This window comes from Primulina eburnea, chromosome 9, assembly GCF_022965805.1.
Source record: "Primulina eburnea isolate SZY01 chromosome 9, ASM2296580v1, whole genome shotgun sequence".
NCBI classification, from domain to species: domain Eukaryota; kingdom Viridiplantae; phylum Streptophyta; class Magnoliopsida; order Lamiales; family Gesneriaceae; genus Primulina; species Primulina eburnea.
The window spans coordinates 32,112,177-32,133,839 of NC_133109.1; the positions used below are offsets into that span (position 1 = coordinate 32,112,177).

General features: G+C 34.6%; 3 protein-coding genes and 1 long non-coding RNA gene across 11 annotated transcripts; 2 read left to right on the top strand and 2 right to left on the bottom strand.

Annotated features, from left to right (window-relative positions):
• The first annotated feature begins 1,482 nt into the window (after nucleotides 1-1,482).
• Nucleotides 1,483-8,579, top strand: LOC140841737 (RNA demethylase ALKBH9B-like). 3 transcript variants are annotated; one of them, XR_012120264.1, is made up of 8 exons: nucleotides 1,483-1,823; nucleotides 2,807-3,469; nucleotides 6,702-6,787; nucleotides 6,879-7,189; nucleotides 7,288-7,359; nucleotides 7,438-7,673; nucleotides 7,705-7,866; nucleotides 8,249-8,579. XR_012120264.1 is itself a non-coding variant. In XM_073209387.1 (6 exons), the coding sequence occupies exons 1-6, from the start codon at nucleotides 1,679-1,681 to the stop codon at nucleotides 7,715-7,717; spliced, it is 1,557 nt and encodes a 518-aa protein (XP_073065488.1). In that variant the 5' UTR covers nucleotides 1,483-1,678; the 3' UTR covers nucleotides 7,718-8,579. The 3 variants fall into 3 exon arrangements, 1 of the variants encoding a protein (XP_073065488.1); XR_012120263.1 differs by having other exon boundaries at nucleotides 7,438-7,866; XM_073209387.1 differs by having other exon boundaries at nucleotides 7,438-8,579.
• Nucleotides 8,580-9,255: 676 nt separating this feature from the next.
• Nucleotides 9,256-14,267, bottom strand: LOC140841738 (protein ANTHESIS POMOTING FACTOR 1). 6 transcript variants are annotated; one of them, XR_012120266.1, is made up of 12 exons: nucleotides 14,197-14,267; nucleotides 13,989-14,080; nucleotides 13,565-13,665; nucleotides 12,856-12,956; nucleotides 12,716-12,782; nucleotides 12,527-12,626; nucleotides 12,333-12,446; nucleotides 12,097-12,234; nucleotides 11,913-11,997; nucleotides 10,606-10,655; nucleotides 9,835-10,146; nucleotides 9,256-9,456 (listed from the first exon to the last, which is right to left on the bottom strand). XR_012120266.1 is itself a non-coding variant. In XM_073209389.1 (12 exons), exons 1-11 carry the CDS (start codon nucleotides 14,201-14,203, stop codon nucleotides 10,003-10,005), a joined length of 999 nt encoding a protein of 332 aa, XP_073065490.1. In that variant the 5' UTR covers nucleotides 14,204-14,267; the 3' UTR covers nucleotides 9,256-9,456; nucleotides 9,978-10,002. The 6 variants fall into 6 exon arrangements, 4 of the variants coding, with proteins under 4 accessions (XP_073065490.1, XP_073065489.1, XP_073065491.1 ...); XM_073209389.1 differs by having other exon boundaries at nucleotides 9,978-10,146; XR_012120265.1 differs by having other exon boundaries at nucleotides 9,372-9,712.
• A 1,139-nt stretch (nucleotides 14,268-15,406) lies between these two features.
• On the top strand, nucleotides 15,407-17,822 carry LOC140841739 (uncharacterized). The gene has a single exon (XM_073209392.1). The coding sequence runs from the start codon at nucleotides 15,688-15,690 to the stop codon at nucleotides 17,632-17,634; it is 1,947 nt and encodes a 648-aa protein (XP_073065493.1). The 5' UTR covers nucleotides 15,407-15,687; the 3' UTR covers nucleotides 17,635-17,822.
• A 780-nt stretch (nucleotides 17,823-18,602) lies between these two features.
• Nucleotides 18,603-21,546, bottom strand: LOC140841740 (uncharacterized). The gene is made up of 3 exons (XR_012120267.1): nucleotides 21,377-21,546; nucleotides 18,855-20,524; nucleotides 18,603-18,724 (listed from the first exon to the last, which is right to left on the bottom strand). It is a non-coding gene; the product is annotated as an uncharacterized lncRNA (long non-coding RNA).
• Nucleotides 21,547-21,663: the final 117 nt, after the last annotated feature.

Below are 21,663 nucleotides of genomic sequence, written 5' to 3' on the forward strand. Positions count from 1 at the left end.
ATTCAGTGTGATACTTTAAACTAAGCTCCATTATTTCTTGCTTTGAATTTGCAGGTGCAAAACTGGGAGAGATGATGAAATTGCTGAGGCAGCGAGTGTTGCATAAATCAAAAGTTATGAAGGGAAAATATCATTTGTGTACTATATTAGTATGTTGTTCTTGTTTTTTTTAAAAAAAAGAAAAGAAATTAAATTGTTTTGTTTTTTGAAACCATGGTGTGCGTTATGTTAAATATGTTTATATATATATATATATATATATATATATATATATATATATATATATATAGTGAGTCTCATATGAGATCGTTTCACGGATCTTAATATGTGACACGGGTCAACCTTATCGATATTCACAATAAAAAATAATAATATTAGTATAAAAGTAATATTTTTTCATAGATGATCTAAATAAGATATTCGTCTCACAAATACGATCCGTGAGATCGTCTCGAACAAGTTTTTGCCATATATATATAAAAAAAATTCTAATTCAAGGATGGATTTTCGTCGGGTAGGTAAAGACCGATTTTAGTTGAGTCATAACCCATTTGATATTAAACCCAAATTTGAAACGTTTTTTTCGTTTGATATACTTGAAAAAAATATAATAGATTTCAAATATTTTTTCGTTGGATATACTTGAAATCTATCTAAATATTATATAAATATAAAATTAGTGAATTTTAAATATTTTTATTATTAGATGAACTTGAAATCTATCTTAATTAACATGAAACACTATATAAATATAAAATTAGTGAATTTGAAATTATTGTTTCTTTAAAATTCTTAAATATATTTAAAAATCTATCAATCCAAATGCCTAATCAATAGAATAAAATTTCGCAAACCAAACCGACGCACTCATGATAAGAGTAGGTTTTTTGTGAGACGGTCTCGTGAATATTTATCTGTGAGACGGATTAATCCTACCAATGTTCATAATAAAAAATAATATTTTTTCATAAATGAACCAAATAAGAGATCCGTATCATAAAATACGATCCGTGAGACCGTCTAACATAAGTTTTTGCTCTCATGATAATTAGACAACAAAATCGGAATATTAACGAAAACAAAACTTTTCAATAATTTTGTTTGTATGATTTTGATAAAATTTGTTCTATGTTGATAAATCAAAAACTAATTTATTAAGACAATTAAGTCATATCATATTTTTAAATTTTATTTGAATTATTAGATTATTAGTACTGCTAAATAAAGTTTCTTATTTGAATTATCCATGAAAATGTATTACTTTTTATGCTAAGAGTATTATTTTTTATTGTGAATATCGGTAGGTTGACCCGTCACACAGATAAAAATTCGTGAGACCGTCTCACCAGATACTTATTCTATATATATATATATATCCAAAATTTATATATATATTCAAATTTTAAATTTTATTTATATAGAAATCATTATCATTAATAATAATGAAAATATTATATATAGAAGTAAATCTATATGCAGAATCCATAAAGTCGAATTTAAGTGGGAAATTTTCCTTTTCCTTGCAAGACTCCGTCGTAGACTCGTATGTATTTAAAGCTCATCTCAGGGTAAAAATCTACAAAAAATCGGATTTCAAACAAAGTCCATCTCGACTTGTTCATCGTTTTCAGATTTTTCTCCGACCTAATTTGTTAGCTTTTCATCGACGGGTACGGAGATGGACGAATTTCTGCTTAAATACAACGCTGAAGAACTCCGAATTGCCGCTGAATTCTTGTCCAACTGGCTGCCTTTTCTGTCCCCGGGCCTCTGTAAAACCTGCACGGTAACGCTTTCCGATCGCATCCGTTCTCTCGATTCAGGTTTGCGTTCTCCCTTCATGCAATCTTCCAACTTATGGGGTATATGCACGCGTTTAAGTTGTAATTTTCTCTGCCTGTTTACTGAATTACAGCGTTAATATTGTCTTTAATTGTACTAGTTGAAGTTTTTTTTTTTGGGTCGCAACTAATGGAATTGGAAGATGTTTGATGCGACCCTTTTCGGGAATCAAAGTTTCTTACAATTTTTTTTTTTGTGTGGCTTTTTTTTAAAATAAAATAAATAAATGTTGTTTCGTTTTAGTTTTTACTTCCGTCGTCAGGGGAATATTTTTCTTGGGGTTTAATTGGGTTTCAACAGTAGATCTGCGGTGCACGGTTTTTTGGTGTGAAGAGTCTATAAATGTTAAAATTTTAGTCTTTCTTCCTGTCGTTTAAGATGAATTTGTTTTTTTTTTTTTTACTTTCAAATTACGGGAATGGTACGATGCACTTTCCAGGTGAAGCGTGTTGGTTGTGAGGATTTAAATTCTTTTCATTTATGTATTTAGTTTTAAGCTTTACTGTTGTAGATTTATGACTTGACAAGCCTACTCAAAGGAGATATGGATGTGGAGTTGAAAACAAAATCCAAGTGCCTATCTTTTAGAATTTTAAGTAATGGTATGATATAAAATGGGAGGATAAAATGATAAAAAATTGAAATAGTAATTGAAAAATAGAAGAAAAATAAAGGTCTGGTTATATCCCTCGTTTCTGGTGAATCAATCTAGATCATCCTTCAGATTGGCTACCGATCTTTGAATAGCTGCTCCACTTTATCGGCAGAGTAATTATTCCCTATTCCTGTTTCCAATGATCCTGTCATTGCTTAATTCCACTTCACAGTTTGATTTGTTCATTTATTTAATTAGTTTTGTTCATTGTTCAGTTTTTCCGCTCGTGTTCATTTACTAATTTTGAATTATCTGATCGAATGCTTACAATAAATGCATTATCTGATCATTTTGAGCTCTTGCAAACAGGAGCTAATGTCACTGTTTCAACTCCTGTTGTGGATCATCATCAGTGTGTGGAATATCAGGGTAATTGTAGTACCCATTCCACTGGAAGTAGGAAAGATAGCACGGATGATATTGATTGCGCAGAAACATTTTCATTGGGCAGTTGGAAAGATGAGGCAGATGGGTTGTCAGAACATGCAGTGGAAGAGTCATCGAATAGTGACTTTATCCAGTCAGCACATATTACGAGCACTCCAGCGAAGAAGTCTTGGGCTGATGTGGCTAAAAGCCCTGGGATGAAAAAGTCTTGGGATGATGTGGCTCGAAGCTCCCAGGTGAAGAAGTCTTGGGCTGATATGGCTCAGGAAGATGAGCTTGAGGAAGACGAAGAGGATAAACTGATCAATAAGTTTGTCATTGCCAATGATTTTAGAGGGGATGGAACATCACCGAAGAACGCAAAACCAAAGGTGGAATTGTCAAGGGATCAGAGAGAGTGCATTCGTTTCGGCAGTGTGAAGAGGAAGAAGGATTTCATATGTCTGGAAAGGGTCGATGGGAGATTAGTAAATATAGTAGATGGGCTGGAGTTACATACTGGTGTCTTCAGTGCTGCAGAACAGAAACGGATTGTTAGGTATGTTGAACAGCTTCAGGAGATGGGAAGGAATGATCAGTTGAAAGGTGAGTTTTTGACATATAGTTCATCAACATTTTAGAAGTTTGGTGATGCAAAATAGTATATGTTTTTTCGTATCCTTCATCCTTGTGGTTTTTTTTATTGGCTGTTGGTTTTTATGGCTGGTTGGGTTTAATGACTTCAGTTTGTCTGGAGAAAAAAGAAATTTTTTTTGTCAGTCTAAATTTTATGGATGTCTGTCTAAATAGCTATTTAAGCTACATAAAGTTCGAAGTTATTTTTGTCTGGAAGGAGCGGTTAACTTGCTGAGTTTGACCAATTTTATGTCTTCTTTTCTGATTTTGTATGTTTGTTTGCGCCTGAGAGTAAATGATTGTTTCCATTTTTTTGTTTTTTTATGGTGTTATTGATATTTGTATTTTGTCCTTTGAGAAGAGATTAGAGGTGTGGCCACAGTCAATTATGTGACCCTCGTTGATGTTGCACGGTCCTTTGTTATTCCACCGCCAAAGCTTTAGGTCTCTTGAAATCCTAGCTCTATATGATAATCAGAATCAGAAATTTGAGAACTTATAGTTATTCTATTGATTTTGGCCATCAGGAAAAATCATTCTAGTTGCGCGGACTTAATCATGTTTCTAGATGCAAAGAATTGGATGAATTATCTTTGGTGAAACACAGATTGCTTTGTTTTCACAAACTTGCAATTTAGCTCTTGAATTATGAAAATATAGGCACCTTAGTCCTACTCATGATTGTCAGGATCTAGATTAATCTCACAATCTAAAAGGTAAACCTACCTGGATCACATACTGTAATTCTTTTAAGGTAAGGTAATAAAGTTCTTTCAAATATTGTGTTGTAGCAAAATCTTGGTTAAGCCGTAGCATCACTATTCTACTCTAGATCATACCAATCCAGGTTTATTGAACTTATCCAGCCAACTTGCCCGGAATCACGTAAAAATGATAATGATTGTAATTGAATTTTCATTTTCTTTTTTTTTTTGTTTTGAGGAAAAATTCAATCACTTTCTTAAATCTATATATTGATTTCACTTTATTCTTTTCAAATAGATATTTTTATGGTATGTGTTACAATGGATAATGGTGGAGTTTTTTCGAAAATAAAGTAAACAATTATGAAGATTTATATTTTTTATGTTAAACTTATAATGCTTTACAATTCATTATTAAACGTGTTAGATCTTCTTATATATATCGATATTTATATTTACAATAATTAGATCTTTGTATATGTGGATTTTCGTATATTTATAATAGTTAGATTAGATTAGATTAGACATTTTAAATTATATTCAACAATAACTAAAATATCTAATTTGAAAATATTTAGAAATAGAATATTCGATCATCTGAATCAAATCAAATCAAATCAAAATCTTAGTTTATTTTGGATATTATTAAATCATGTTTTGGCTCGTTTGTTATTCAATAAAATGATAATCTTCGCATTGAACTTTATAAAAACGAACAAACCCATACTTGAACACCCTAGATGGAAGCATGTAGTTGAGAGGGCTCAAAATGGTGAATTTGGATTGCTGGAATTTTTATTTTCAATTCCATGTGATGATTTCTTTCTATTTCATTTTTCATTTCATATGAAGCCTTTGTTCGAACTTTCGTGAAAAACCAACCAAAGTGTACTTGAACACTTCCATAATTGAGAGGGCTCAAAATGGAAAATTTGGATTGCTGAAACTTGTGTTTGCTATTCCATGTGATAATTTCTTTTTATCCCGTTTTTCATTTCATATGAAGCTTTTGTTCGAACTTTTATAAAAAATCGTACCAAACCATTCTTGAACACCCCTAGATGGAATGATGTAATCGAGAGGGCTCAAAATGGCGAATTTGGATTGCTGAAATGTTTATTTGCAATTCCATGTTATAATTTCTTTTATTTCGTTTTTCATTTTATATGAAGCCTTTATTCGGACTTTTATAAAAATTGAACCAAACTATACTTGAACTCCCCTAGATGGAAGGATATAATTGAAAGGGTTCAAAATAGTGAATTTGGATTGCTGATATTTGTATCTGCAATTCCATGTTATATATTTTTTTATATTTCGTTTTTCACATCATATGAAGCCTTTGTTCGAACTTTTATGGAAGACCGAACCAAATCATATTTGAGCACCCTTAGATGGAAGGATGTGTAATTGAGAGGGCTTAAAATGGCGAAGTTGGTGCTGAAATTTGTATTTGCAATTCCATGTAATAATTTCTTTTTATTTCATTTTTCGTTTCATATGAAGCCTTTGTTCGAACTTCTAATTGCACTAAACCGTACTTGAACACCCCTTAATGGAAGGATGTAATAGAGAAGCTCAAAATGGCGAATTCGGATTGCTGAAATTTGTGTTTGCAATTCCATGTGATGATTTATTTTTATTTCATTTTTCGTTTCATATGAAGCCTTTGTTCGTTTTGGCATTAAACAAAAATGCTACCGAGATGAAATCAATTTTGTTGCTCTTCAAAGCTGTAAACTAAAATAAAATATTTTTTCACATTTGGTTATTGAGATGATAAATAGGGAATGACTCGGTATTACAAAAACCATGCATCTATACCAAATTTCATGGTAAAAATCAAAGACCAGCCTATTTATAACCTCCTTGGTTGTTATAAAGAAAAAAAGGAACGTTTTTTAATGGCTGAAACTGAATTTTTTGAACCAACTCTATGAGTTTATTCACTTAATTAAGATTATGTTTATCATTAATATCGTGTTTTTTCTATTATTTTACTGTCCCATTTTTTTTATTTTTTATTTCGTCAATGGAGTTTTCCATATTATATCTGATGCTTGCTATTTATGATGAGTCTAACCTAGTTTTTTGCTATTGAAAGTAAAAGTGATAAATGGTATAAGAGTTTTATCAATTGTTTTTGGCTAGTATTGTGACATGAAATTTGTTAATATATTTTCTTAAACATTGTTGTCGTCACCATCAAAGAGGATGATAAATATGGACAGGAGGGGGATGGCACAGTTTGAACCAAAGGATAAAATTTCTTCTTCCTGTCTTATCTTGGCTTAGTCAATAAAATTTGTTCAATCGTTAAAGTAACTACATGGATCTTATTTATTAGGACACTGATATTAAGTTATAATGTAAAAGTTGCAATTCCGCACTTAAATTGCTATTCTCTTATTTTTACTGTGGGCCCCAACCCCAGGAGTTATTTGCACTATTTTCAAAGTTATAACGAATTTGTACTGCTTTCTCCTTTCTATTTTTAGATCGCACCTATTCTGAGCCTCGAAAGTGGATGAGGGGAAAGGGACGTGTAACACTCCAATTTGGTTGCTGTTATAATTATGCCACTGTAAGTTTCTTGTTGCTTTGGCTGTAGATTTTTTTTTTGTTTTCGCATGCGACAACTTTATCAGTCCTCAATTTAACTCTGCTGGTGACAGGATAAAGTTGGCAATCCACCAGGTATCCTCAGGAATGAAATTGTAGATCCTTTACCTCCGCTATTCAAGGTTATGATAAAAAGGCTTGTTAGGTGGCATGTCCTACCTCCATCTTGTGTTCCTGACAGCTGTATCGTCAATATTTATGAAGAGGGGGACTGTATACCACCTCATATTGATAATCATGATTTTGTGAGACCATTTTGTACTGTGTCGTTTCTCAGTGAGTGTGAAATAATATTCGGATCAAACTTGAAAATAGTTGGTCCCGGTGAGTTTGCTGGTTCATTTTCTATACCCTTACCAGTCGGGTAAGTCTTTATTTTATATAAATGGTAAGTCTTTATCTTATATAAACAAAATTGTTTGGTTTTGTCCTAAACTGATCAGGTGTTTTAAACCTCTCTAGATCTGTTCTTGTTCTCAACGGAAATGGGGCTGATGTGGCTAAACACTCTGTGCCTGCAGTTCCCACGAAAAGGTTCCATCTTTAAACCTGTATTTTTTCTTCTGTCACACCTTTTCCAATCATTCTTAATCTTATTTGTTTTTCTGCTAGGATATCAATTACCTTTAGGAAAATGGATAAATCTAAATGGCCTGCCGGTTATGTCCCTGAAACTGATCTGCAAGGGCTACAACCGCTGCCAGATGAAGTTGATAAATCAAGGAAATATAGTTCAAGATCCCGAAGTTCTTTGAGTAAGTCATCTGGCGGAAGAGAGCAAATAGACAGAGGTAAGGGATCGAATAGTGTACATCCGGAAGCTCGTCATTCAGGTCAAAACCAACAAGGTCCAGTCAGTAGGCGGTCAAATCCAACAAGGTCCAGTCAGTAGTCGAAGATTTGAGTGATGTGGAAAATGATGAAAGCAAATATTATTAAACTCTAACAAGTGTGACTTCTATCATTTTTTTTTTGGTGAAAAAAAGAGAGGCAGTTTGCATACAGTTGTACCGAATATGCTGGTTATCCAGGGATCATCAGGTATCACTTTGGTCATCACTGTTTTGCTTGGCATATAGTTGCAGTCGTATGAGTTTTGCTTGTTTTTTAACTTCAAGTGTGTGGTTTAATGTTGAAAATGATTTGGGGAAGTTCATATTAGTCGATTTCAGCAGTGGATCTCACGGGGGGTGGTGTGTGGGTTGGGGGCAATGTCATTTAATAGAAAAAAACTGAGAGAATTTGGAGGATGACTATCCTGTTTGCTTCCTTTGATCCACACTTCAGTGGCTTGCTTCTTTGTTTTGATAGATTCATATGATATATATATTTTTTTATCTTCTTTTCCGATTAGAAAAGCTTTGATTTTCTTGTCGTTCATGTATTGTCAGCTTGGTTGAACTTGAACTTATCAAATTTGCAGAAAATGATTACCAGAAAACAGGATTCCTGTTGGTCGCCATCAAATGTTTTCTGAGGCAAAATGCAAGAAACTATTTTCTTCATTTCTACACCTGGATTCAACATTAGGCCTCACTTGTACATTATATTCTTTTTTTCTTTTCTTTTTGGGTATTCAAAACAAGATTTATGGAACTTCCTACTTATTTAAGTTGATTTCTTGTGCTATTTTGCCTCTTTTTTATGACCGAAGCTGATCAAATTGAATGATCCTATTTGTTAAATCTCATATTAGGTTTTGAATGTTAAACTTAATCATGACTATTTGAGATATAATTTATTTAAGAAAAATACTAGAACCCTCCTCTCTGTCGATATCCGATTTATTCCCTTTTCACAGTTGATATACGATTTGAATGTTGACGCCTTTTCTTTTTCCCTATAATCTTAAAAGTCGTCTCACGGAGACACGGAGACCAAGCTTGTAGCTTAATGGTGTCACCCGCTGTCGGATTAGTCGGTTCCCCGACTTCGATCTCCCCTCTTCGCGTGAGTTGTAATAAAAAAAAAAAGTCGTCTCAAGGAGGGGACACTTGGCGATAACCTGTTTGAGATTAAGATATATCTTATGCAACACTCAATTTTTTTCACAATACAGATGTTAAATTGAACATCTTATATATTAAAACATAGGAAGAACGCTATTCTATGTTAGTAAAATCATATTGTTCTTTTTAATTAATTCCATGTGTTCATTTTTCTTTCTCAAATATTAGTTCAATCCTTGCGTGAGGAAGTTTTATCAGAAAAAGGTGTGTTATTTAAAAAGTTGAAAATATAATCAGCCATGAATCAACACAAATAAAGATACTTAATTGTTAAATACATTTTTAAGCTTTAGTTGGTGAACTCGTCTTCCAAACATCAATTTGTCCATACATAGACTGGCAAACACGTTAAATGACGTGCTAGTCGTGCATTAAATTCGAAGAAGTGTAGAACCATCACCCCAAGCCTCAAATCAAGAAATTCCAAAACAAGAGCCTCATAAAATCACCCCGTTGAAACCTCTTGAATACAAAAATTTGTTCAATAAAATCGAAGAAGCGTTATACTAAATTTTTAAAAACTTACAAGAAATCACAGCTTTAAAGCATGCAAAATTTGTACTGTAGTCCTAAAATGCTTATTACCACAAGGACGATGTTCATTAGCTTCGGACCTAGGAATCTGAAAAACAATGAGGAAAGAGTGAGAATAAGTAGTTTAAAGTCTTCTACTACCGCAGATGAAAACATACAATACAGCATATAAAAACACAATTCTTAAATTCAAGTTTTTTCACTCTTTAAAAACTATGTAGCAAAGGACCTCTCATGTTTCAAGCCCAAAAAATTTTATATGTGACGTATACGTGCAGTACCTATGCGGAGCAGCTATGTGATCATCGACAATCAAATGCTCTAACAAATCAAGCAAGAACAAGCTGAATAGAAGAACAAAACAATCTGCTGAAAATTATAGGCTACACGAGCGATTCCTAGGGGGAGTGAGGAGCAATCAAATAAAACTAGCAACCATAGTAGGAAAATATAATGGAAAAGTTACCATTCAAAATCTTATAACCGGTTAAAGAGATGCTAGCATGAGCACATTATTCAAGTGACCAAAATTTATATCGCCAAGCGGAGCCACTTTTTCCTGTGGACCCCACATGATCAAATAAATTTTGGACCCTTGTATTTTAGTACCTTCTTGCTAGCACCAATTAAACCCTTATTTCCTTCCAACATAAGCTGCTAATTTAGATAAGTCTGGAATCCAAAATGATAACTCTGAGGACCCTGTTGCAAACATTAAGCCTCCAGGAGCCCATTTTATTACCGGTGGTTCAGCTTCAGTACTCATCCAACTGGCTACCTGAAAACTTTCAATGTCAAAATATAATGATAGTCCGGAATCACAATGGCAGGTCAAGATACTTTCTGTTAGAACTCTAACAAGGGTACCGGGTGAGCAACGGAGATTTCAATTTCACTAAGAATATCATCATTATTAAAAGGTTACAGTGCTTTGTCAAGCTTCTTAGCAATTTAAGGCACATTTGATGGCATATTGTGTTTGCTACTTGATAATTGAAGGAGCTCAACTGCCTACAGCACATCAGAAAGGTGTAACTTTGTAACATCAATTCAAAACTAAATCAAGCATTTGCTTCCTCTGTACATAGAAAGAATAGTTTAGGAAAAAAGTATCATAACGCGATTGCAAATTGATCTAATATGAATATTCAAATCTATTAATATAGATGCTGAAAATGAAATCCAAGAAAGACGTTTAAACATAATCTAGGATGAGAACAAAGAAAAATATTCATACTTCTTTACCGCTTCGAACACTCCAAGCATTAACACTACCATCACCAGAACCTGCCAATAGCAAAAAGCAACAACATCAGTGATCCTTTAGAAGTCCAGACACATCTGCTAATATTTTAATAAAAAAAGATTACGTGCTTCTGCAAAATTGACTAGAGATGAAAAGTTATAAAAGGAAATCAATATTATGCAGTTGCTAATAGGCATACCATAAGAGCCTTAGACTGTAAAACAGTACAAGGTGTACAAATTTGGAAAGTACAATGTTATTCGCAAGAGGTATTATCCATTTTCTGTACATGGTCCGTTCATTCGTTGGGAAGCAATAGATTAAGAACAACTACCTAGGTCGATTAAATTTCACGAGAAATCTCGTAAATAATTCCCTTTAATTTTAGTTATTCTCAACTTTCTTTATTCTTATGGTACTTATTTGCCACAATAAATTCACAGGATATTAATTTACTATTTACTATGCTATGGTAACCAATTTGGGCCGTTGGTACGGGTACGGCCACTTAAAATTAGATATACCGCTATTTTCAAACAAACTAATCCAAATTAATTTATTATGTAGTGTTAAAAACTTATGAAAAAAGTATATTATTTTATAGGTAAAAAGTAGTATGCTGCACGATGCTTGAGTGTTGACAGCAAGTCTAAATGAAATGTCCAGCGTATTCTATCTAGAATTTATAAAAGTTGAACAAAGAAAAATCAAAGTAGCTTTTAGGCTGCCTATTTGAGTAGCAAAGAGTAGGGACAAAAATAAAAATATCAGTTTTCGAGATGTATGTCTCGTATATATATATTGCACCAGAACCAGACATTGAAGCTAATGATTTTCATAAAACAATAGTTTGGCCCAAATGTTGACCCAAATATGAGTATTTAGGTCTTGGACGATGACATATCATAGAAATAACTGAAATTTACTTAAAAAACGATAACTTTTTTTAAAGCAAAAAAAAAAAAAAAAAGAAGACAGATTCACATAAATATCCTGAATAAACTAAAAGTATGAACACATTATGCAACCGATGAATTAAACAAAACATCTCTAGAGTAAACTATAGAATGACTAAAATTGTTTTATTTGTACTATGTATTGTTGATTTTTATTTTTTGATTTGTTTGTGCATTTGGTTAAAATAATATTCATTATGATATGTTAGATTGATTATGTATCTTGTTACATTATTTTTTAACAATGAATTTTCATATAAAAGTTTATGGTTTGTATTTAGTTCAGCCCATTTGAATATAGAATCCTGATTAAACCTCGGCAGAGAAGCAAAAAACTCTTACCTGATATGACAAACATTCCTTCAGGGCTGAAAGATGCCTCCAAAGTAGATTTACTTGAAACTGGCTTGACATTATATGTTGATAACTACAAGAAAATCCACATATAAATTTAAAAAGGAAACTCTTGTTCAGTGCAAACCACATAACCATGATTAAGATTGGTAAAGAACTAAAAATGGCTCACAAGGGTTCCACGGAAGGAATCAAGCACATGAATATGTCCATTTGAGGACGTCAGAAGCATAAGTCTTCCATCATTACTGAACTTCACAACATTTGCTTCTGAAACATCTCCTCCGAGAGAATAAATGTCAAAAGGGCCCTTCAATCATACAAAGTCGACATCTTCAAAAGCTACAAATCGGAGGACCTGACTATCAACCTTGAGATCATTATTCATTACAAATACTTAATTCCAACCTTTTCATATTTTCGAGCATCAAACATCCTTATATAGCCTCCAAATGCAATAGCAAATACAAGTCCCTGGTCATCATAAGCTGCAGCCGGTCTTCCTTGAACACGTAGAAGACCCTAGACCAGAAAAATAGTTTTAACAAAGAGTACATTAAAATAGTGCGAAAACAAAATATTTGACAGAATGAGATGGCTACCTGACATTTCTCTGATCTTTGATCCCAAAGTAAAACAGTTCGATCAAGAGATCCCGATATAAAACAATCTTTTTGAGAGCAAAAGCTCAGGGAAACGACCCTGTAAACCCAAAAAAATAAATCTTGAGAGTCCTCGATTGTCTCTTAATGTGAAAAAAATAAGTGGTAATTGAAGGTTTAAAATCATACCTGTCATGATGACCTTTGAAATACCTCAAGTATTTGTTGTCATGCAATGACAGAAGCCTCAGCGATTCTGCCATCATTAAACACATACATTAATGAATGCATATGTTTCTAAACAATTCATTTAGGCACAACAGCAATACCATCCCATCCATTCTTTGAGGAATAGATCACGGAAGTTGGATGAGAGGTGAAGCTAACTAAATCAACTCCATATTTTTTGCTGTTGATTGTCTTCAGACAACTGCAAGTAAAAAGTAAGCTCTATCAGAACTTATAACTAAGCATCACCATTAATTCCAAATACACGTAATAGCTGACCCAGAGGCCATCAGAAATTGAAGGAACCTTGTTCCAGAAAGACACGTCACTTCTGTCCTATAGGTGAACTAGTGATGCCTAAAAAGCTAGATCGAATTGGTGTTTTTATTTAAAGCTAACAGGACTAACATCTCAAATAGATAAGGAGTGGTGAAGTATCCAGCTTTAGTTATGTAAATCAGGTTCACTTTAAGTAGATCCAAGGGTATTCATAAAAAGGAGTCCTTTTAGTGCAAGTAAAAGACATAAAAACGACGGTTCAAAGAAAAAAGTTGACATTTTCAGTCCTGTAATGCAAGTCGGAGCAAATTATTTCTCTCAGATATGACTAATTTGAGTGTTAAGATGAAAAATTTACAGCTGCGAACTTCAACGGGTCAAAACAGACCGCATAAAAGATAGAGAATAATAAAATTTCTGAAGGGAGAAAAAAAATTTAATGCTCCAATCAAAACTGTCATCTTTAGAAAAATAAATAAAAATTCACCAGAAAGAATGATCCGCAAACAGAATTCAGAAGAAGATACTTACGTTGCGCTAGAGACATCGTACAGGCGAATTGATTCATCATCACTAGCAGTTACCAAATAATTTGAAGTCCTATGAAAGTCCATTGAACTGATTCTACCATTCTGCGGAATGTCATATAATAATATAAGAGTTCATCTGTACGATACTTCACATAGGGACATTAAGCTTAGCAAAAATGAGAAATTCAAGCCCGGTATAAAAAGTTGTAGTATTACAACAACTAATTGCGGGAAAAATATAATCCGCTGAACCTCTTAATGCAAATTCTACGTCAAAAACCAATTTAAGCTAATAAATTACGCCCCTTTTCAATAAACCACTCAGAAAAATATCAGCAAAGGTCAATTTCACAATAGCGAACTTTTTCCATTTTCAATTTTCATGGTTAATAGAAATAGAAAAGAACTAAAAGCGTAAGGCGTACATAATCCCGAAAGGCCATCCCAACTTCCATGCTCTGAAGGATTTCTTCAGTGAGTTCCAATGAAACATTGTCTTCTCTGTCCGATTGGCCTCCTTTTTCCATGGAAAAATAATCGAAAAGTACCGCCATTTCATTAAGGGTAAAAAAATTTGCACAAAAGCAAGCACGTTGAACTGAAAATAAATAGTTCGGATTCATTTCACCTTACCCGCCATTGGAGTTCTTGGAAGAACTCTGAGACGAAACCGACCACAGAGGAGAGAAAAAACAAAAAAATTCTTATTAATAATATGTAATATTCTTTATATATGATATAAAAAATTGATTTATAAATATAAAAAAATATTTGTTATTAAATAAATTTTTTAATCATAAATTTCACACACACACACACACACACACACACACACATATATATATATTTTGAATTTTAATCTTAGGCATTTTTATATGCAAAACTCATCATGTTTTATATGAAAAAGGTTGTTCTAATTTATAAACCATCAAAACAAATACAACAAATGTAATAAAAAATGAAGATAAGATATTCCCCACTTGGATCTTAAGACCTCCCCAGCAGGGAAGTTGCAAATGGCCGATTCCGAAGACCAATGGTCTGCAATAATTAATGAATCAGGCCCAAGCTTATTGATTGGACAAATAATGTTAATATTCATCTTTTATTTATACAAATATTATGATATTATTTTCATCTCTTATATATTATTTATTATCTCATGTTACGAATTATGGATATGATCAGAAGAGTGATCATATATAGACTGAGATAAATAGATGGTTGATTGTTTTTTATTTTCTTTAGAATAAATGTTTAACATGATTCAATGATAAGTATTCGATCTTATGATTGGTATTATAAACTAGACAAAAACTTGTGTAAGATGGTCTCGTATTTTGTGAAACAGATCTCTTATATGAGTCATCCATGAAAAATTATTACTTTCTATGCTAAGAGTATTACTTTTTATTATGAATATCGGTAGGATTGACTCGTCTCACAGATAAAGATTCGTGAGATCGTCTCACAAAAGACCTTGTAAGAATATTATGCTAAGAGTATTATTTTATATTAGCTCAACTGAATTAAGTGATTGAACCAAATTTTCGTATTATGTTTTGTTGGGAAAGTGATTCAAACATTGTCATTAGTTATTGTATATTTTAAAATATTTGAGGTACTATGTCATCAATAATAAATTTTATATATTAAAAAAGATTGTTTATTAATTATTTTCAGAATCCTCATGTTATGATATTTATAGGGAACGAACGATTCCATTAGTAGAATTAAAAAATATTATATTTTATTAAGAAAATTATATAAATATGAAACGAAGGGATCGACAAGTTCCCAAAAAAACGTACTCTAAGATAAAATATTAAAACACAGAAAGAACGCTTTTGACCTTGTAAACAGTCAACGTCTTCAGTTTTAATCTCAAATTGACGCGAAGGCGAAGACGAAGACTAGAGAGCTGTCTTCCACATATGTACATTGAGTCATTGACAGCTCAAAAACTTGGCTTATTTTCTCACCTCAAAATCTGATTGTGATCCAGGTTTCCAATCTTGAATTAGGTTTCACTTGAAACCCAGAAGGTGAAGAGAAAAAGTATTTGATTCTGTCGGTTTCATTGAAGAATTTGCAGAAAATCTGAAGATTTGGTTGTGGTGTTTGATGGGGGATTTAGTGAAGCAGATCTTAGCGAAACCGATTCAGCTAGCGGATCAAGTGATTAAAGTTGCGGAAAATGCGGGGTCGTTCAAGCAAGAATGCTCGGAACTCAAGTCCAAGACCGAGAAGCTAGCTGGGCTCCTCCGGCAGGTGGCGCGTGCCAGCAACGAACTGTACGACCGCCCCGCGCGCCGCATAATCGAGGATACCCAGCAGGCGCTGGACAAGACCTTGTCCCTTGTTCTGAAATGCAACGGCAATGGCCTGATAAAACGCGTTTTCACCATCATACCCACCGCCGCCTTCCGCAAGATTTCAGCCCAACTGGAAAACTCCATCGGTGACGTGTCTTGGTTCCTCCGCGTCTCCGCTCCGGCAGACGATCGCCTCGACGAGTACCTTGGTCTCCCTCCCATCGCCGCCAACGAACCGATCCTATACCTCATATGGGAGCAGATCGCCATGCTGTACACAGGCTCCATCGACGATCGAGCAGACGCCGCGGCTTCACTGGTTTCCTTGGCCCGAGACAACGATCGCTACGGAAAATTGATAATCGAGGAAGGAGGAATCGGACCCTTGTTGAAATTGCTAAAAGATGGAAAAGAAGAAGGCCAGGAGAATGCTGCAAAGGCCATTGGGCTCCTAGGGAAAGATCCAGAAAGCGTGGAACACTTGATACACGCTGGCGTTTGCTCAGTGTTTGTGAAAATCCTCAAAGAAGGTCCCATGAAAGTGCAGGCGGTAGTCGCCTGGGCTACATCGGAACTCGCAGCCCATTACCCCAAATGTCAAGATCTTTTCGCGCAGCACAATATAATACGTTTACTCGTTAGCCATCTAGCTTTCGAGACGGTGGAGGAGCATAGCAAGTATGCGGTCGTCAGCAAGGCCACGTCCGTCCACGCCGCGGTTGTTCTTGCTAGTGGTAATAACAAGAATAGTAATATTACCAGCACTAGTTTTGATGGCAAAGATGGTTTACTGAAGGGGAATCACGTGGAAGATGAAAAGAGTTTGATTCCTCACCCTTCAGGGAACAAACATCCTAATCAAATGCATAATGTGGTTGCGAGTACTATGTCTCTTAAAGCTGGCCATGGGAAGCACAATAATCAACATCATCCCCCGACTCTTTTTTCGGTTTCTGTTTCGAGTAATAAAGCTAGAGAAATGGAGGATCCTGGCACTAAATCTGATATGAAAGAAATGGCAGCAAGAGCCCTCTGGAAACTGGCGAGAGGAAACTCGCCGATTTGTCGAAGCATAACCGAATCAAGAGCTTTATTGTGCTTTGCGGTTCTTTTGGATAAAGGGACTAAAAACGTTCAGTACAATTCGGCTATGGCTTTGATGGAGATCACAGCCGTGGCGGAAGAAGATGCAGACTTGAGAAAAACTGCATTCAAACCCAATTCGACGGCTTGTAAAGCCGTGGTTGATCAACTGTTTAGAATCATCGAGAAAGCAGATTCTGAATCTGAACTACTCGTTCCATGTATCAAATCTATTGGGAATTTGGCCAGGACTTTCAGGGCCACTGAAACGAGAATGATAAGCCCTTTAGTGAGTCTTCTCGATGATCCTGGAATCGAGGTTTCTAAGGAAACTTGTGTTGCTCTTACAAAGTTTGCTTGTTCCGATAATTATCTGCATGTTGATCATTCTAAAGCGATAATCAGGGCAGGAGGGGCCAAGAATCTGGTTCAGCTTGTGTACTTGGGAGAACAGATCGTGCAGAAACAGGCATTGATTCTGCTTAGTTATACTGCATTGCATGTGCCAGACAGTGAAGAATTGGCACAAACAGAGGTGTTGACTGTGCTCGAATGGGCGTCGAAACAAGCGGTTTCGATGCAAGATGGACACGTTGAGGGGTTGTTGATGGAGGCTATTGGGAAGCTGGAGCTTTATCAGTCAAGAGGAACAAGGGGATTCAATAAAGTCTAATCGATATGTTTGTAGACATTTTTCATGTGATGATGATGATGATGTTCTCTTGATTAATTTCTTTTTTTTTTTTTTTTGGCTTTTCATTTTGTTTTCTTCTTTGATTCATCTGGACTGTATATAGCATTTTTTTGTTGGTGTTCTTTTTAGTACTCTTTGATATATAAATAGCCTTAGTTTGTGGATAACTTGGGGTGCGTCCACCAAACCTTAACGTGTCTTCATTTTTTTGCATCTATCATTCTTTAGTCATTTCGTGAGATATAGCTTTCATGGAAATTTACCTAAATAAACTAGCATCAACAAAAGCTATATATGTGATTTATTTGACCCTACTTTAAGGATAAAGTTCAAATATTTGATTCAATGATCCTAATAGAGTCGTCTATGTTTTTTTTTTTACGTGTGATTATTCATTGTATCACATGAAAAAATTATAAAATGAAGCGATACTTCCCCGAGGCTAGTATCAACTTAACTCTATATACGGATCAATTTCCTGCGGATTGACACTCACCTAGTATCATAGCTTGTGATTAGTTTCTGTATATGGATGGCTAAAATATTAGTAATTTTCAACCCCAACTAATTTATTCTTAGTAACTTCGAGTTAGTTAATTTTAGACTCCTTTATCCTAGATTCTAAGAGTTGACATTGAACCCAATCAAACCATTTTGAATATTTAAATTAAATTTAATCTTATGTAAATTATTGCCACCCAAAATTATGTCAGATTTTCATTTGTAAGCAATCTAATCTTCATATAAATGACAGTCACCACTCAATCTCGATTGCACCAACGCTTTGGCCAAAAATAAAGTATTTTAATTGATGGAAATTACAACGTACGCCAAACATCCAATCACACTTCATCGCCACCCGCAACTTTTGTCAATTTGGGTATTTTATACTTCATCGACAATAAAACGAATCAGTTTATTACAACTAGTTCATAATAATTTTTAAATTCAAATTAGTTGGTTACACATCAAGAGACTAGTCACAATATGTATATAGATATATAGATAAATTAAAAGAAAGAAAAGAAAAAAACGGGTTAAAATGATTTAAGGTGTAAATCTTCCGAATCTAACTCCATGAAAAAGGGGATAAAACATCACACTCAAATGATTAAAAAAAAATCAAATTTCGGGCACTTTTTTTGAAGAAGAGAACTTAAGTTGGATTTTCGGCAGTTCGGCGCCAGGGAGCAGCAAACGTTCACCCCCTTCATATATCTTTTTCTCGTCTTCCCGGGACGGAATTGAACTCTTGAATCTCGAAATAGCACCACAATGACTATAGGTAGAGATTGATATCTCTACCGCCAGCTAGATGCAATAGATCATAAGAACTGAAAAGGAACATCAACACCAATAATCCACTAAAGTTTCGTACTCCCCATTGAGCAGTTCTGAGGTCTGAGCACTGGGAAAATGTTTTGGTCGAGCAAGAGTGTTGAATGCTCTTGTGGGCCGTTCGTAAATGTCCAGTTGCACCTTCGAGCTGCTGTCCAAACTCGACAGTAGCTACCAAATGACAAGTCCTCAGTAGGAGAGCTGGAATCAAGGCTGAATCTACCTATTAGCATGGGAGAGAGCTATACATGAACCAACTGCATTGTTCTGGTAACTCCCTCAAACCTGTCTACGCTCAGACACGTGATGTAACAGCCTATTTGATTCAAATCTTTGTTAAGATTCATAACGGCTTGAATTCTTGGAGAGATTTGAGCGGCTTTCAGATTGAATCATCACTCAGCACTGCAAAACAAACAAACTTTGCATCTTACTTGTCCAAATCACCACAAACTCCTGTGCTTTTACAATATTTGATCTAGATCAATCAAGGCTCATCAGCAGCTCATCAAGGAGCATAAACGCAGGTAATAGCTTTCTCTCTCTGAAAACCAAATCAATTCAGCACTCTCCATGTATCAGGCTATGGCCCGAACACCATTTCCAACAATCCAGACAATTGTATCGCAGCATCGTTTACTTTTCCAGCCTTACAAAGATGAACTATTAACTCATTTGATGTACCAAAGTGGGGCAGAAAACCTCTGTGCAACATCAGATCCAGCAACTCCACCGCTTTCTCCGATTCACCTTCCTTGCACGAGCAATTTAAAACAATTCGATAGCTAGCCTTATTAGATAAATACCACCAACAGGTAATCTTATAAGCATGGTGATAGCGTCATTCAATCTTTTCTTCACACAATCCCTGGAGACTTACATTCATTGTAACCACATCTGGCCGGCATTCATTTCTTTTCATCTCTTCAAGCAGCTCAATAGCTTCATCAGTTCTCCTAGCCCTGCAAAAGTAGGTACTTAAGGTAGTATAAACAACAATATCAGGTTTCAGACCAGTACTTTTCAGCTCAACTAAAGTTTCTTTGGCCTCCTTAAGTCTTCCCTCCTGACAAAACCCATTCTTCGAACTTGAATAATTGAATAAATTGGGGCTGCATCAATTTTTCTTCATGAATTTCATTATTTTCAAGGCTCCGACAGTGGTTATGATCAAAGCCCTTCTGATTTGTAACTTAGATAAAAAATTGTAGAGCTCGTTGTGGATCTTTCTCACGCCTTATCAAGTTGATGACAGATTCATGACAATGATGCTTTCTATTCTGTGGGAATTCTTGAAACACAGGGGTAGTTTCAGATGGCACATTCGCTCGACATGATATGTTCTCGAGAAGTTGGAGAGGAGAGTGGAATTAACTAAAGATGGGAGTGTTTCAACACTGATTGGGATGCAACGAACTTTTCTGGCAATCACGTCCATAGCATCAACATAGCATACTCCTATTAAGGTACATCACCAGCAGGAATTGCTATCTGCTACCTAGCAAAGCCATTCACTGGCACGCACACAAACCTATCATTGGTTTAAAAAAACCAAATGATAATAAATCACCATATGTTTTAAAAAAAAAAATTGGGTAGCAGAGACCACATAAACATTTCTATTCAGAACTAGTACCAGTAACCTCTAATTGACAGGAATCAACGCAGTCTAAAGCAACCGAAATTCATATAATATTGGTTACTTGCATATCAAATCAAAATAACAAGGCATGACGCTTTGCAGCCAATAGAGAATAATTTCAGAAGTTAATTTTCTCACAAACAAGAACATCATTCTTCCTTATCAGTAAAGTGGGAAAAAAATAAACATTCTTCTATGGATACGCCGTTCTATGAGTTGTCTACGAGAAACTATCATTACATTAAAATATACAACACATGTCATCCCAAGTCATTTGGTATTACACAAAAGTAAAACTCCTCATTTCGATCTCAAATCATCTCACTTTCATTTAGTGCAGCGCTAGCAAGTCCAATTCTTATTACTGATGATGACAACTCGTTATTAGGTCGACAATGGATTAGATAATTAGATGCCCGATGCCCGGGAGGTGAATGTAGATAGGAAACACGAACACTGTAGATGACGGGCACAATGTACATGCAGAAGTTATTGAACAACAATTTTCATTTAAAACATGAAATTTATTTGGTCGAAAATGAACAATAAATAAGAAATTGTACAACATCAACCTTACATGAAGCTCCAATTCTGCATATAGCAATTACTTGTAACTCTTCTTCTAAAATTATGGCAAAAAGTCACACGAAAACGAATTTTTTTCATTCAAGCAATTTGTCAGATATCTCAAGTGTATTTAGTTTTGTGAATCCATTTCCGTAGACTCCAGACAAATCTTACCTTCCATTTCCACCTCTTTGTTCATCAATTTTGCAGTGTCTTTTGCGAGAAACCAACCTTCTCCACTTTGAAGAATCAGTAGACAACAGTTATAAATGTTCGTTTTTATTTTTTGAGTAGATAATTCATATCTTTCGAATAATAAGATTCATTTTGGCGAATGTCTTTGCTACAATAAGTTTTTGTCTAGATGATTTTACAGATCTTATTTTATAAGACAAATCTTTTATTTGACTCATCTATAAAAAAAATTATTTTTTATACTAAGAGTATTACTTTTTATTGTG

Bases quoted from the DNA above. Each gene is read 5' to 3' on its own strand.
- LOC140841737 (XM_073209387.1), top strand. From the start codon at position 1,679: ATGGACGAATTTCTGCTTAAATACAACGCTGAAGAACTCCGAATTGCC. The intron at 6,788-6,878 runs GTAAGTTTCTTG...TGCTGGTGACAG, and splicing joins GCTGTTATAATTATGCCACT to GATAAAGTTGGCAATCCACC. The intron at 7,360-7,437 runs GTTCCATCTTTA...TTTTTCTGCTAG, and splicing joins CCTGCAGTTCCCACGAAAAG to GATATCAATTACCTTTAGGA.
- LOC140841738 (XM_073209389.1), bottom strand. The intron at 12,957-13,564 runs GTAAGTATCTTC...TTTTACTTGCAG, and splicing joins TACGATGTCTCTAGCGCAAC to TTGTCTGAAGACAATCAACA. The intron at 12,235-12,332 runs GTTGGAATTAAG...GTATGATTGAAG, and splicing joins ATGCTCGAAAATATGAAAAG to GGCCCTTTTGACATTTATTC.
- LOC140841739 (XM_073209392.1), top strand. From the start codon at position 15,688: ATGGGGGATTTAGTGAAGCAGATCTTAGCGAAACCGATTCAGCTAGCG.